Below are 15502 nucleotides of genomic sequence, written 5' to 3'. Positions count from 1 at the left end.
AAGGGTGCAAGAATATTTGCTGATGCTATCGAGGCATGTTAGGGGGTCGGAAAACTGCTAGCTTCGGGAGATACAAGGACTAATAGATTAAAAGTAGCCACTGGAAGAGGTAGTAGTAGTAGTAGTGGCATGTGATGCAAGAAAGCAAATGTATGAGCTTATGCAGCATCAGCCAAAAAAAACACACACACCATTCCCTCGAAATGCCTGTCCAGTTCCTCCTTAAATTTATTCAACCTATCAACTTCCACAACGACAGATGGAAGTTTGTTCCAGCAATTAACCACCCGCTGGCTAAAGGCAAATTTCCGCACATCTATTCTACATCTGTCCTTTCTTAATTTGAATTTATGCCCCCTTAGGTTCGTAATCTGAACAAGTGGAAGGATCCCATCAGAATTCAGCGTGCTGAACCCATTCAAGGCCTTATACACCTCAATCAGATCACCGCGCAGGTGCCTAGTCTCCAGCCACTGCAATTTGCAGAACTTAAGCCTCTCTTGATAAGAGGATCCCTTCATTTCCCTCACCAATCTTGTTGCCCTTCTCTGTACACGCTCAAGTAAATCTACATCCTTCCTAAAATGAGGCCTCCAGACCTGTATGCAGTACTCAAGGCGTGGCCTGACCATTGCCTTATACAGAGGGATAATCGCCTCCTCTTCCCTACTAGCAAAATTCCTATATATCATTGACAAAACCCCATGACCTGCCCTGGCAGCCTGTATGCATTGCTCAGAAAACTTCATATCTGCCTGCACAATTACTCCCAGGTCTTTTTCATTTTCTACCACCTTAAGTGTAGTACCACACAGTTGGTACTTTTCTCTCGGGTTACTTCTACCCATATGCAGTACTTTGCATTTCTCAAGGTTAAACTTCAGTTGCCACTTCTTAGCCCATCTGTCCAAATTATCTAGATCCTGTTGCAGTAACACACTGCCATTACTGTCATTAACAACCCTGCCAACCTTTGTATCATCTGCAAACTTCGACACTAAGCCTGATATACCTTCATCAATATCATTGATAAATATACAAAACAACAGTGGACCCAACACCGAATCCTGTGGGACTCCACTAATAACATTAGTCCAAGAAGAGCAGCACCCATTGATTACCACCCTCTGTCTTCTCCCACTTAACCATCCTTTTATCCATTGTAGCAACTTACCCTTAATACCATTCTGCTCCAATTTGTACAATAGTCTTCCATGCGCAACAGTGTCAAAAGCTTTCCTGAAATCCAAATATATGATATCAAAATTATTCTTTGCATCCAGTTCCTCTGTAACCACATCATAATCTCCTATCAAATTTGTCAGACAAGACTTTCCCTTAACAAACCCATGCTGTGTCTGAATTATTGCTGCAGTCTTGTCTAGACGATCCTGCAATGCATCTTTAACCAGCGACTCCATTATTTTACCCGGAACAGAAGTTAAACTAACTGGTCTGTAATTACAAGTGTCACCCTTCGATCCCCCTTTGTAAATTGGGGATACATTTGCACATCTCCAGTCCGTGGGAACCTCCCCTGAGTCCAAGGATGCTCTCATAATTATGGCTCAGGGTTTGCATAGTTGCTTTGCTGCCTCCTTTAATATAACTAGATAGATCCCATCTACCCCAGGTGCTTTTCTTACGTTTAACTTCAACAGTTTCTCTTCCACTTTGCTCTCAGTTATTACAAAATCATTAAGTATCCTGCTACAATTTGATAACCTTCTGCCATTTTCAAACCTTAATAATTCCTCACGTGTGAATGTAGATACAAAATACTCATTCAGTTTGTTTGCTATCTGAGCAGGATCATCAAAGTCGAACCATCGATGTCAAGTGGACCAATCAGATTTATCCCCTTCCTTTTAGAGTTTATGTAAGTAAAGAAATCCTTGCTGTTTTTCTTAGCATCTTTTGCCAAGGATTTCTCGTAATCTGCCTTCGCCTGCCGAACCTCCTTTGGACCTGATTACAGATTAACTTATATCTGCCATAGGCTTCTGAGTCGCTTGATAATTTATATGCATCCCATGCATTTTTCTTCTCTGTTACGAGTTTCATTAGTTCATTTGATAACCATTTAGGCCTAAACCTTGAACAATATTTCTTAATAGGTAGGAAACTTTTAGTTGCATCCACGATTAATTCCTTGAATGCTTTCCACTTAGAATTTACTGTTGGTAACATTGTCAGTTGATCCCACTGTACAGAATTTAAAAACTTTCGGAGACCACTGTACTCGCCTTTACGGAAGCAAAAACCCTTTCCTTTACCCCTGATGGTAATTAAATCTTTAAGTAAATCCCACATCAGTACACTGTGATCACTGCCACCTAGTGGTTCTTTTATCTGCAAATTCCTAATACATGAATGATCACTGCTGATAACCAGATGAAGAGTATTACTTTCTCTGGTTGCCTCTCGAACATGCTGCTGCAGAAAACAATCATCCAATAAATCCACAAATGTCTGACTAGTGTGTGAGTGCCCAACCCACAAGTTCCAATCAATATCTGGGAAGTTAAAATCCCCCATTATAAGACATTCCAATTTACTAGCCCACTCTATTTCTCTGTACAACTGTTCATTGTACTCATTCGAGTCATGAGGCCTATAACACACTCCTACTCTTATTTTTGCTTTCGCAGTGCTTATGTCACACCAAACTGACTCGACGGTGCACTTCTTTTGATTTTATGTTTTTCTTAATTAACAGCATAACACCTTCTCCCTTCCTATCCTGTCTATCCTTTCTGTACACATTGTACTCCCCAAATTCCAGTTCGGCATTCCTTATATCAGTGTGACACCATGTCTCTGATATCCCAACAATATCCGCCTTTGATGTCTTGTCCAACACTTCAAATTCATCAAATTTATTTACTATACTTCTAGCATTGGTATACATGCAAGTATATATGCACCTATTCTTATTCTTAGTTACTCTAACACATTCTGTGGTGTAAGTGATTCTTGCACTGCTTCTATTGGAATGAGCAGCATCCTGGAAAACAAGATGCAGGCTATTTCAGAGACTGCTGGGAGTCACTGCAGTACAAGTAAACACATGGGTTGTGTTAGGGTAGCTAAGAATAGGAACAGGTGCATGTATACTTGCGTGTACACCAATGCTAGGAGTTTGGTAAATAAATTTGATGAATTTGAGGTGTTGCTCAAAACATCAAAGGCAGATATTGTTGGGATTGGTTTTTTTTTTTTTGATTTGGTAGTTGTTGGCGCATCGGCTTCTGTGGCCATATTGCACCTCCCAAGGTTTTTGCAGTACTTTGATCCAAGCCCGAGGCGGGAATCGAACCCGCGACCTTTGGGTTGCCGGGCAGGTACTTTACCCACTCGGCTAGCCCGGTCGGCTATTGTTGGGATATCAGAGACATGGTGTCACACAGATATAAGGAATGCAGAACTGGAATTTGGGGAGTACAATGTGTACAGAAAGGATAGGAAGGGAAGAGGGGTTATGCTATTAGTTAAGAAACACATAAAATCCAAGGAAGTGAAGCCAGTCGACATCGCTGGATAGTGTAGTGTCGAGTCAGTTTGGTGTGACATAAGCATTGGGAGATCAAAATTGAGAGAAGGAGTGTGCTATAAGCCTAATGACTCTGATGAGTATAATAAGAAACTGTACAGAGAAATAGAGTGGGCCAGTAAATCAGTGAGTCTTATAATAGAGGATTTTAATTTCCCAGATATTGACTGGAATTTGTGGGTTGGTCACACACACACTAGCAAGGCTTTTGTGGATTTATTGGATGATTGTTTTCTACATCAGCACGTTTGGGAGGCAACTAGAGGGAGTAATACTCTTGATCTGATTATCAGTAGTGATTCTTCATGCATTAAGAATCTGCAGATAATGGAACGACTAGGTGGCAGTAATCACAGTGTGCTGAAGTGGGATTTACTCAAAGAGATAACTACCATCAGGGGTAAAGGGAAGGGTTTTTGCTTTCGTAAAGGCGACTAGGATGGTCTGAGACAGTATTTAAATTCTATACAGTGGGACCAACTGATGATGTTACCAACAGCAAATTCAAAATGGGAAGCATTCAAAGAATTTATCTTGGAAGCTACTAGGCTTTACATACCAACTAAGAATTATTGTTCAAGGTTTAGGCCTAAATGGATGTCAGATGAATTAATGAGACATATGGCAGAGAAGAAAAATGCATGGGATACATATAAATTAACATGTGACACAGAAGCCTATGATAGATATAAGCTGGTCTGTAACTAAGTTCAAAGGAAGTTAGCTAGGCGAAGGCAGATTACGAGAAATCTTTGGCAAAGGATGCAAAGAAAAACAGCAACGAGCTCTTTACTTATACAAACTCTAGAAGGAAGGGGATGAATCAGATTGGTCCACTTGGTATCGATGGTTCGACTGTTGATGATCCTGATCAGGTAGCTAACAAACTAAATGAATATTTTGCATTGACATTCACACATGAGGAGTTATTCAGCGAGGGGAATGCCAGAGGTGTATTAAACTCTGGCAGTGAACTAGATGATTTTGTAATAACTGAGAGTAAAGTGGAGGAGAAATTGTTGAAGATAAACACAAGAAAGGCATCTGGGGTGGATGGGATCTATCCAGCTATATTAAAGGAGGCAGCAAATGAAATAAGCAAACCCTTATCCATAATTATGAGAGCTTCCCTGGACTCCGGGGAGGTACCCATAGACTGGAGATGTGCAAATGTGACTCCAATTCACAAAGGAGGATCAAAGGCTGACACAAGTAATTATAGACCTGTGAGTTTAACTTCTGTTCCAGGAATATTAATGGAGGCACTGATTAAAGAAGCACTGCAGGATCATCTAGACAAGACTTCAGTTATAGCTCGGACACAGCATGGTTTTGTTAAAGGAAAGTCTTGCCTGACCAATTTGATTGGAAACTATGATGCAGTCACAAAAGAACTGGATGCAGGGAATAACTTTGATATCATATATTTGGATCTTAGAAAGGCTTTTGATACTGTTGCACAGGGAAGACTGCTGCACAAACTGGAGCAGTGTGGCATTAGAGGCAAATTGCTACTACGGATAAAGGGATGGTTGAGGGGGAGAAGACAGAGAGTGGTAATCAATGGACACTGCTCATCGTGGACTAGTGTTATTAGTGGAGTCCCTCAGGGTTCAGTGTTGGGTCCATTATTGTTTTCTGTATTTATAGATGATATTGATGATGGTATATCAAGCTTAATGTCCAAGTTTGCAGACGATACAAAGGTTGGCAGGGTTGTCAAGGACACTACTGATGCTCTGCTGCTGCAACAGGATCTGGAAAGGTTGAGCAGATGGGCTGAGAGGTGGCAAATGAAGTTTAACATTGACAAATGTTAAGTTCTATATATGGGAAACAGTAACCCCAGAACAACGTAGAATGGTACCTTGGATTGCGAGTAACTTGGTCTGCGAGTGTTTTGCAAGACTAGCAAAAATTTTATCTTGATAAACGAGCGAGGTCTTGCAATACGAGTACAGTCAGTCCTCGTATAACACGTGTTTACACTACACGAATTCGATCATACACGATTTATAAATACGGGAACGATATCTTATATAACACGAACCGAATTCGCTTAGCACGATTCGTCTTTGTGTTTACAAGAAATGGCTGTCAAACGCAGAATCACCCCAATCGAATGCAACACGATAGGAATGAAGTGAAGATTCTGAAAATGTATTTATGTTTTTTATATCAGTGAAGGGGAAACACATTTCACCATAATAACGTAAAAACCAACACAATTCCAGCTATTGGTATTATCACAAATGCAATTAGATCGAGTTTACTACCAGTTTATAACAGATTCCACTAGCAGGAATGCAACTGGAAATTGTTTTTATTGTTTTATGGTAGTAATCCCTAGAAATGTGCTTTAGTAAAATGTGAGGTGTTAATAGTGTATCTCTGCCTTTACGGTGTTATTTATTCAGTTGCTACACGCGCGCAGCTTTGTTTATGTGTATCAAGCGTGCCTCATTTTGTAATAGGGCGAGCGATGAATCAGTTTAATGACAATGCAATGTCATATTTCCATGAAATCCTCAAAAGGAGGCAAAAGCAAGTGTCATTGGATAGGTTTCTTGCTAAAGTCACAAAAAGAAAAAGTCAACAGATAGCAGTGATTCCGTTAGTGACAGTGAAAGTCGTCCTACCCAATAATTAATAAATTCGATTGCTTTATGTATATTAAATTTAAATATTAAAAATATAAAAACGTATATAGATATTTTGTATTAATAATTTTTACAGTATATGAATATTTTTGAGTTTTGGAACAAATCATCTGGGTTTCCATTATTTCTTATGGGGAAATTCGCTTTGATATACGAGTGCTTTCGATTACGAGCATGTTTCTGGAACGAATTATGCTCGCAAACCAAGCTACCACTGTATCAACTCTGTGATACTACACTGACAGCCGTAGAGAATGAAAAGGACCTGGGGGTAATTGTGCAGGCAGATATGAAGTTCTGTGAGCTGTCCAGATGGGCTGAAAAGGAGCTAACCTCCTTTGTAACTTGGTTACAGACCAGCTTATATCTATCATTAAATACACGAGTGTATTATCATTACAATAGCTTTAGAACAGGACAATCAAACACAGAACTCACACTACATGTACAGTCCCACAATCACACTCCTTTAGTTGATTCAGCCATCCCCATCATTAAATTGAAATCTAGTTTTAAAATTTTTCAGTACAATGCCTTTATCATAGAATGGTTTCACCATCATTCTAATTTTAACGTAATACATGCTAAATTACCCTATAACCTCTCTCCGGTTTGGAATCTCATGCACCTGAGATTCCTGCATGTATCAAAGAGCATCACAGGAACATAGGGTCCTTTAAATATGCACATTTCATTCCCTTCTCACTATCGCCAACTGAAGACGTTAACTACGAAAGCCAATTCGTTATGGCTGTTGGCCTCCTCGATTTACAGATATAGTTTCAACCATTTTTAACCTTAAATTCTATGACAACCAAGGACGAAGATATGCACTTCTATTTCCTTGGGCATATTTTAACTCTGTTTCAAAATTAAATTTATCCATATTAATCCCAATTTTAAATTCAAATTAGTATCCAACCTATCTCAAGCATCAGTTGCAGATTATACAAAAGGTGAGTACCGTAAAAAATTAAGCTACGCTATTAATTTGAGTATTATTATGGATGATGAGCTAGACCACTCTAAAAGGGTGATGGCCGACATGTTATCCCTTTGGAATGGATTTCAGACTGTGATGATGTAGACTGAGATTGAGTACAATAAGTTAGCCATGGGACTGCCCAGACAAAGTCCAAGACTGCTAGTGACTAGCACTCCTTTGCTGACATGGTTTGAGATGAGAGAGAGAGAGAGAGAGAGAGAGAGAGAGAGAGAGAGAGAGAGAGAAGCCCAAGACCATCATCATAGTTAAGGCCACATCAGACAGGTATAGATTCAGCAAGAAAATAAAAACTGTGCTCTTAAAGTCCATATGTCCAGTTCTAAATAACATGAAGATTCGTGATAAACAGGTAGTGGTGGAGGCAGCAACAGAAGGGGACATTAATAAGATTATGTTTCCTAGAGTCACTAAACTAGAAATGGAGGTTGATAGACTCTCCAAATTAAGACTTAACTGTGATCTGACCTGTGTGTGATCTGTCCATTACAGGTATAAACTGTATTACCAATAAAGCTTAATGTTGAAATGTTTTTGAGAACTTTTATAGTAGTGTAGTAGTAGGGTTTTTTTATAGTAGGGTTTTCCATCCCCACCTCTTTGTGGCGGGGATGGAAATTCATGACGGGGAAGAGGTGCTTCATCCCTACCAAGGGCCACTCCCAGTTAGCTGATTAAATCTCTTTTATTTTGTTTTCATTTAAGCTGACCCAAAGTGGGGTGGTAGGGGGGGATCTGTATTTATATAAACAACTGATATGTTTGAGTTATGATACTATAAGCAGATGAGATTTAGTCATACATATGCGAAAGCATGAGAGGAGACTAATATATAAAATTGTTTTAGAAACATTAACCTCTTTAAATGAAACTTTCAACACTACTTTCCTAATTAGATTTAAAAAAAATTGATGGGATAAAAGCCCATATGTCCATGAAGGGAAAATATAACTTAATTTGAAAGAATAGGTCTGGCAAATATTCAGATTTATACAAAACGGCAGCAGAAGTTTTAATTCCATTTTCAACATCATGGTTATACAAATTTGGTTTTCAGTACAGGAATACCTCGCATAGCGCGGTTTCGAACAGCATGGATTTCGCTATAATGCGGTTTACAAATTGAAAAATAATTAACTGTGTTATACACCAATACATTTGATATGTACGTATGTATTATAATGCCAGCATGTAGCCAATGCGTTATGGATTCAAGGCCACGCTGACTGTTGTCACAACTCCCATTATATACGGACTTTGCTAGCTTTGATAGATTAGTAAACACTCTAGATTCTGAGTGGTGAGGTCGCTGATTGTGCATAAGCTGTACAAATATTTTTCGCTGTGTATTTTTATTAAAGATTATTTTTTTTAAAAATGTTACACCTTTATACACAAACATGAGTGGAAAGAAACAATGTAATGGTGCCGAGTGTTCTTCTAGATCCAAACATCGAACGAGGTATGAAAGTAAGGCAGGTATTGCAAAATGACATTTGATGTTATAAAGAGATGTATGCAGATAAAAAGAATAAAAAATTGTGCAAACTAAGCTGATCAGTTATTTTTCAAAATAAAAATACAGTACACACTTCACTTATATTCTTTTGGTATGTACATACTGCAATAAAAATCATTTGTACTGTATTTACTAGTATTTTTCATTTTTATCATTTTAGTTTCTTTTTTTGCAAGAATTTCGTGTGCATCAATTTATAGTAAACAAACTCCTATATATTTTTGCAACTTGACCCATATAATCAAATTGTCGGAACGCATTACATTAAAATACATACTAATAATACCTCGATCAGCGCGGTTTCGCATAGCGTGTATTTTTTTGGCACGAATTAACTGCACTATGCGAGGTATTCCTGTATTAAAATAAATTAAGGCAGAAACAATGAAATCAGCTATTAAAATGTAATTAAAGGTGTTGCTCTCCAAAATTAGGCCAAGTATAAAGGCTTTTGAAGGGCACATAACATTTTCTAAAGTATCCCTCACTGATTGTGTGGACATTATGGACTGGTGAATTCTCACAACTGGCAAAATTGCAACTGGAAATACTTAAAGTAACAGAAAGGGGAAGGAGAATGGAAGTACATTCCATTCCAGTTGTGTTGAAAAATATAGAAACACAATTTTTAAACAATAAAAATATGTAAAACTAATAAAGTAAATTACAGGTATAAAAAAGTGTGAGTATTCAATGTATTAGTAAGTCAAAAAAAAAAAAAAAAAGAAAAAGAAAAGAAACATATTGTGCGTGTTGCAAGACGTTGGGGTGATTTAGTGATGGCAGAGGAAGACAATGCAATAAGCTCCATTGCATCATCTTCCTCTGATGCAGTAAAGGTAGAAATCAGCTCTGAGAACTGTATGATTGAAAGTGCTTATCTTTATTTTTAATAGAGACATTAATTGTATCCCAGTGGCTACTAGTTATTGTGTCTTACTAATCTAATACTAAACTTTTTTTTTTTTTTATTCTTAAGAATAACTGCAATAAATTTACATCTTTTTACTATCATTTTTTTCATAAATTTAAGAAGAATGTAATGTTCTGTGTTGTGTATGTCAACCACCAAGGATTTCTAACTCTAAAGTCACATAAATATCCTTTTTTTCCCACACACTACATTACATTCCAAATAAACAACCAGGTAACATTATGTAAACTCCCAAGAAGTAGAGGAGTATGTCAGCAGTGAACAGCTTCAATAGGAAAACAGGTTCAAAACTGTGTCCCTTTACTCACATTAAAAGATGCAAAAGAGTATTTATTAAAATTTCACCTAGCTTTTCTGTGGCCTCTGGGTGTCCCAAACTTACATAGGCCTGAAGTCCTAAGATTCAGTGGTTGTGAATTTGGGATCCCTTAGGATAAATTTCAGGCAAGACAATTTTGTACAAAGAAAATTAAAAACTGTATTATCCAAAGCATATTTACTTTAACAGATTGCACAAGAGCACAAAGAGCATTAACAGATTGCACAAGAGCACAAAGAGCATTAACAGATTGCACAAGAGCACAAAGAGCATTAACAGATTGCAAAAGCAAACAAAGAGCACAAGTAGCAATAGATCTAAATTATGGTGGCCACCACTACTAATATATTCTAATCCTTTATAATATTTATAACTTTAAATTTCTCTAAGTAATGATACCAAAAAGTTAGCTACACAAGTTAGTTACAGAATTAGATACACCTTCTGCATGATGAGTTCTAGGTAAAATTTATAAATTTTACAGCTTCAAGTTTTCCTTAGGTCTAAGTCCATTAAAATGAGGTAGTGTGTGATCAATTTGGTTTTTGACTGGATTGTAAAGAGAAAGATTAATACACTAAGATTAAGCAGACAGGAAAAATAAAAATTAATTCAATTCCGAATCCAGAAATGTCGCAAGTTGATAAGTGATTCTACTTGTGGGAGTTTTAGCTTATAATGTAGGCCTGTAACCCATTCTCCACAATAGAACTCTTTATAACAACTAATGTAGTTTAATTAGTTGTCATTATTACTTCTTTAAAAACAAAAAACCATATAAAAAGTTGAAAATATTTTTATTTTTAGTGTATTAAATTTTAAGAAATTTAATACACTAAAATTAAATACACTAATAAATTAGTGCATTAAAAATAAATTTAATATACTAATATTCAAAACACATTATTTTCAGTGACAACTGGACAAACTGAACCAAAGTTTAATACTTACCCATAATTCTAATTTTGTAAAAGATGAATAGTCAAGGAGGGCTACCCGCTCTCTGCAAGCTTCATATTCGGACTGCACAAAATCAAACCAGGGTGGTTTGGCAAAAGTTCCAGTATTTGCAATTCTTAGATGTTCTTGATTCTCTACAAGAATGAATTTTTGTCAGTGTTGAAAGAAATTCAAATAAAAATAACCTCAATAAAACAATGTTCAATTTTATATCAAAGTAATCAAAATGTTTTGACAACTTATGGCACATATTCCAAGGATTGCACTTAGGATTATTTAATTTAATCATTTCAATAAAGTACTGTTCTAAGAGTCATCAACAAAAATAGATGTTTTTTACATATTAATTTAAATTGAAAATTGTTAAATGGACAAGAAAATGCAGTTATAGAGTAGGTTGAATGCACTGCCTTTAATCTCCCAATTCTTATGGCTGGTAAAAAACATAAAAGGCTGCTGTGCAAATTGGAGCAGTATGGCATTAGGAAAGTTACTGCTAATGGATAAAGGGATGAGTGCAGAAGACAAAGAATGATTATTAATGGACACTGCTCGTTTTGGACTAATGTTATCAGTGATGTCTCTCAGGTTTCAGTGCTGGGCCCTTGGCTGTTTTCAATACTTATTAACAATATCCTTTCCTCAATATTGTTAATACAGTAAACCCCCGCTATTCGCGGGGGTTACGTTCCTGAGAAATGCCGCGAATACCGAAAACGTGAATACTGAGTTATGGCTCCCATAGTAATAAAGGGGTTCCGTTCCAAAGTATGAAATATATAAGAAAAACTTGTCTAAAATTTTGTCTATGTATGTATGTATGTATTATATGTACCTTCATAATATGACTATGTACATAGACAGTACATAGTGAAATGCAAGCATAAAGCATCGAAATGAAAATAAGAAACAATTTAATATTAAATGTAATATTTATTAGAAATTTCAAACAAATCTTTCAATCCACCGCCTTTGCTATAGCTAAAAAACTTATCCCGCCAGTGCTATCACCAGTTTCGCTAAAGTGTTGATAAAGGAGTTTTGCCTTTTCACGAATGATGAGTGAACTTAACGGAATTTTATTTTGAGTTCGGTCTTCTATCCACAGATTTAAAGCCTTTTCCATTTTTCTAATTTAACATCACGAGTTACAGAGCAAATTTTTGAAGCAATTAGCACGTTTTCCCGGACATTACGGTGGATTTTTTCTTCCGATCTCTTGATTGATCGTACCGTTGACTCATTGATTTTATAATGTTTTGCCACTGAGGAGACACTTTCACCATTAGAAATTTTATCTAATAACTCAATTTTATTCGCTAATGTCATCACCTTCTTTGATCTTTTCACATTTCCCTTGTTATTCGTAGCCATATTTTTGTACGGGTTAGAAAGAACTTGCCCGTAATAAAATCACTTTCTTCCATTAACACATTCGGAAAAAGTCTGTTTTACACTGCAAAATGGAAGATTTATCACTTTTGTAAGCATATCAATTTATAAATTGATAAATTTATTCAATTTATAAGCATATAAATTAAAAGCAAACGACGAAACCTTCCATGACAAGCTCATAACACATACTGAACAAGGATTAGCGAGAAACATTCACACTCGCAATTTTGTCACCCCTTTCTCCCCACCCACAGCGCTGTTTTGACCGGGAAAGATAATTTTAGCCACGCCCATGTTTTTTTATGGCGGAAAATGTTCACGGCGCTTTAAAATTCACATTTTTTTAGGTTTCATTTTATGTTAAATCAGCGACCGCGGGTAACTGTAGTCTAACATGAAAATTATCTGAGCAGTGCAGACAGGCTACTAGGATGGCTCATGGGATTCTGTCAGTGACTGACAGAAATTTTGCCAGGAGGGACAAGGCGGCAATTATCCCACTGTGTGAAGCAATGTTTATGCTGCATCTTGAGTACAGCAAACTGGTCTGGAAGCCTCATTTTAAAAGGGATGTGGAACTGCTGAAAGGAGTGCAGAGAAGAGTAACAAGAGTAGACAAGGACACAAAGGGATAATCTTATTATGAAAGACTTCAGTTTTGCAAATTGCTGCAATTGAAGGCCAGGTACATATGAGGATACCTGATTGAATCATGTAAGTGGACTGAGTAAACTAAATGCTGGCCTCCTTACTTTTTTTTGGACAACAGACACATAAGGGTGCATAAACTTAAATTGAAAAATGAACGGTTGCAGGATAGATGTGTAAAAATTTGATTTCAGCTAGAGAGTGATTGCCAGAACAAACTTTTATTTGGTGTTATGGAAGTGGGTAGTCTGAATAAATTTAAAGAAGCATTAAATAAATTATTAGAGAGGACAGACAGACAGATGACACGGCGTTTTTTTTTTTTTTAGCTGATACTGTATAAGCGTCTCTTACGTCGTTTTCCACTATTAATACTAATGCTAAAGCCAGCAAATCCATGACTTTCCAATACAGGAATGGTGATGGAGTAAGCAGAGAGAAAAATCTGAAGTGATGAAGTTTCAAGTTTCTCTTGAAACTTCACTGCTTCATACTTTATTTATTGACTTACTAAATGCCATTGCTGATAGCACTCTTTTAACATAACCTAAGTGATTTACACAACAAAACAAGAATGGTGGTGATAGTGTTGGGCTGCTGAAATCTAAAAACTGGATTTCAATAGTCCGATCCAGTTGATGCTTCCCCATTCTCCCTCAAATTACAACTTGGTGGAGTGTGGCATTAGGGGAAGTTCACGCTATATTATCTGTCATGTTTTTAGACACACAGTCATATGTGTGTTCCATAAAATTAATTACCCTGGTTTTATTTTGCTTTTATCTGAGTTTAGTTAGTAAGTTTTAATTTCATTTCAATTAAATGTAGCATTTACAGTGTGAGCATCTGTTTTGTTTGTACTAAGCTTGGTACAAACAAAAGCATGTTTGTACCAAGTGTGTTTGTACTAATCAACTATTATATATATATGTATTTGTCACTAAATACTATTTTAATGTTGCTAGTGTCTGACATCTTATGAAGTCCAATATCATTCACTACCACTTGCAAAGAACCAAATTCCAGAAAACTCTTTAAATATTGCACCATAGCCATATGCTTACTTTACCTGCATTAATACTGATTTCATGGCTGTGTTATGACATTTATAGATCAAATCAAATGCATAGGAATTAAATAAACTACGAAACAGAGATATTCATTTCATTTAAAAAATAGGTTTGCTATAGGTAAAAAAAAAAACTTTTCTTTTTTAATCTAAAATCTTTTTTAATTATTTTTTAATCTCTAAAATGAAAGTCCGTCTTTTTTCTATTTCTGACACTTTCAAGTATATGGCTTTTGTCTATGTTCAGTTTAAAAACACTGTTTTAAAACTGTAATTGTAAAAGCAGCAATGCCTAGACATCTGGCAACATCAGACATTGCTATGCCTGGAATCATTCGCATTTATTCTCTATCTTTTCATTTTGACTTAGACATGGTTAGCCATTCTGGTTGTTTGTTAACTCTGTTCAACTTTATTAGTTTTCAAAAATAAATAATATTTCTCTTCTCAGCGTTTAGTGTGTGTATTATGTTTATTTATTTATTTTTTTTTTTGCTAACCACTAATGAATACAGGAACAAAATACCTATGACAACATACAGGTATCTTGGTAGTCTGTTTAACATAAGTGATTTACACAACAAAACAAGAATGGTGGTGATAGCGTTGGACTGCTGAAATCTAAAAACTGGATTTCAAGAGTCCAATCCAGTTGATGCTTCCTCATTCTCCCCTCAATTACAAATTGGTGGAGAGAGGCATTAGGGGAAGTTCATGCTATATTATCTGCAGAGACACAAAAAATATTATTAATATTTTTTGTGTCTGTGCTTAATTCTTAATCTAGTTTGTGCCTCTGCTCAATTCTTAATCTTATTGTTGTTTGTGTATGTGCTGGCGTCTCCGTAGCCAGGTGGGAAGGAGCAGCAGTGCATAGCACACGCTTCTTGATTAGACCGGGGTTTGAGCCTGTCACCACCAAATACGGAGGATGCGGAAAGGGAATGACCACAGCATATTCCCGGAGCAATATGGCCTTAGTTGCTAATGCTCCTAAAAACTAAATAATAATAATAAATAAAGTGTATGTGCTATTATTTTATTCATCAATCTGGCTGTATTCTTGTTGGCTAAGAATCAAGTTCAGTACCACAAAACAGTCTTTTCAAGTATGTTTATTTTCATTATTAGGACTATATACATAAATGATTTTTAGAACTTTCACTGTCCTGGACAGTCATATTGTTTAAATATTTTTATTTTCTTCTCTTTTTCATTTTGTCACTATAAAATTAACTTTTCGCAATTCTGCTTAAATTCATATAATCTTACTTTCCATGTTCTCCACATATAAACACAAGTAAAATTTCTGTTTCTCAACATTACAGGCATTTGTTAACCCTTCCCTGATTAACCTCAATTTTCTTCTGAGCAATTATTGTTTCTCATCAAATGACACTCAAGCTCTCTCTCTCTCTTTTTTTTTTTTTTTTGTTAGTTGT

General features: G+C 36.3%; 1 protein-coding gene across 1 annotated transcript in view; it reads right to left on the bottom strand.

Moving 5' to 3' along the window:
* LOC150089900 (pyruvate dehydrogenase phosphatase regulatory subunit, mitochondrial-like) overlaps positions 1-15502 on the bottom strand; it is a 197592-nt gene that overhangs the window by 45759 nt on the left and 136331 nt on the right. Inside the window, 1 exon segment of the mRNA XM_090368894.1 lies at positions 10940-11082. Coding sequence (XP_090225020.1) covers positions 10940-11082 — 143 coding nt within the window.

The sequence above is a fragment of the Mastigoproctus giganteus genome, chromosome 2 (assembly GCF_048544385.1).
Source record: "Mastigoproctus giganteus isolate SK-2022 chromosome 2, ASM4854438v1, whole genome shotgun sequence".
Lineage (NCBI taxonomy): Eukaryota > Metazoa > Arthropoda > Arachnida > Uropygi > Thelyphonidae > Mastigoproctus > Mastigoproctus giganteus.
Note: the sequence above shows the minus strand (reverse complement) of the source record. Positions and strands in the feature narration are given on the sequence as shown.